Here is a 1,213-nt window from a genome sequence, read left to right as displayed (position 1 = left end):
AATTGGGACGCCCTCGCTGTCGTCTCCAGCCTGAGCCCCAACGTCCCCGGCGTGGCCCGCGGCATGGCCCTGGGGAACAGGATTGCGTACTGGGCCGCCGCGCGCGCGCCGCGACCGGTGCTGCGCGCGCTCGTGTGGCTCGCCGCGCGCGCCGCCGTGCGACACGTTTTTGACCCGCGCCGCGCAGACTTTACGGACGAGGAGAACGCCTTCTTCCGCGGGAGGGAGGACGTTCGTAGGCTCTTCGCGGAGAGCACCCTCGAGCTGTACGCGAGGGACGCCGGCGCCCGAGCTGAGGCCGACGATTACGCCCTGCTTACCGCCGACTGGGGCTTTGACTTGGCCGACGTCGCCGCAGACGTCTGGCTATACGGATGCCCCACCGATGATAAGTGTACACCGGCCATGTTCAGTGAGCTGGAGAGGGGGCTCGCGATGGGCCCGGGGAAGCTTACGGCCCGCCTGATTGAGGGCCCGGGCCACCTCATGTTCTATGACCTGTTTGAAGGCGACCTGTTTCGCGATATTGGCCTGCTGCATCACACGGAGGCCCCGTCTTCGTGAATGGGAGAGAGACTTTGCCGCGAGGTTGGGGTGTGGAAGGGGGGGAAGGGGAAGGGGGAAGAGGAGGGGAGGTCGTCGACGCTGCACCATGATATTCCCGCCTGACGGGAGGACGTTTAATGACGAGGCGACGGGATACGCAAACGGTACAGGGAGCGCCTTTCCAGGCCCTCAATAAAAAGTCCTATTTCCACCCATTCCAGTCATCGTCTGCCACATTTGCCGCCACCGATCCATCCTGATTCGCGTCTGCATCCCGCCCCGCGCATCCCGCCCCGCGCATCCCGCCCCGACCCACTTCCGCCCACTTCCGCCCCCTTCCCCCGCCCCCCCCTGCCCCGCTGCTGATCATGAGACACTACAAGAGCGTGCGGGGTGAACCGACCGGGTCAGATCTAATCGTATTGTAATCAATGCTCTCATTTCTTCTTCCACAGTTGCATCGTTTGGCAAAAATGGGGGCTAAGGTGGATGCGGAGCGGCGGGTCGTAAAGATCTCTTCCATCCACAGCAGTATCCTGTGCTCCAGCATTATCATAACATAAAATCTGGGTATGATTGGCCGCCCAGGCCTCCATGACGGGGTGTAGCGCAGGGGGCTACGCGAAGACCAAGTCGCGCGCCGGAAGATGAGGCGAGCGCCTCCGCG

At 63.4% G+C, this 1,213-nt stretch overlaps 1 protein-coding gene across 1 annotated transcript; it reads left to right on the top strand.

Moving 5' to 3' along the window:
* The first annotated feature begins 683 nt into the window (after positions 1 to 683).
* Positions 684 to 806, top strand: CHC_T00006738001 (hypothetical protein). The gene has a single exon (XM_005718876.1). The coding sequence runs from the start codon at positions 684 to 686 to the stop codon at positions 804 to 806; it is 123 nt and encodes a 40-aa protein (XP_005718933.1).
* Positions 807 to 1,213: the final 407 nt, after the last annotated feature.

This window comes from Chondrus crispus, genomic scaffold (genome assembly GCF_000350225.1).
Source record: "Chondrus crispus Stackhouse genomic scaffold, scaffold_5, whole genome shotgun sequence".
NCBI classification, from domain to species: Eukaryota; Rhodophyta; class Florideophyceae; order Gigartinales; family Gigartinaceae; genus Chondrus; species Chondrus crispus.
The sequence above is the reverse complement of the archived record's forward strand: the minus strand, read 5'-3'. Positions and strand labels throughout refer to the sequence as shown.

Bases quoted from the DNA above. Each gene is read 5' to 3' on its own strand.
- CHC_T00006738001 (XM_005718876.1), top strand. From the start codon at position 684: ATGACGAGGCGACGGGATACGCAAACGGTACAGGGAGCGCCTTTCCAG.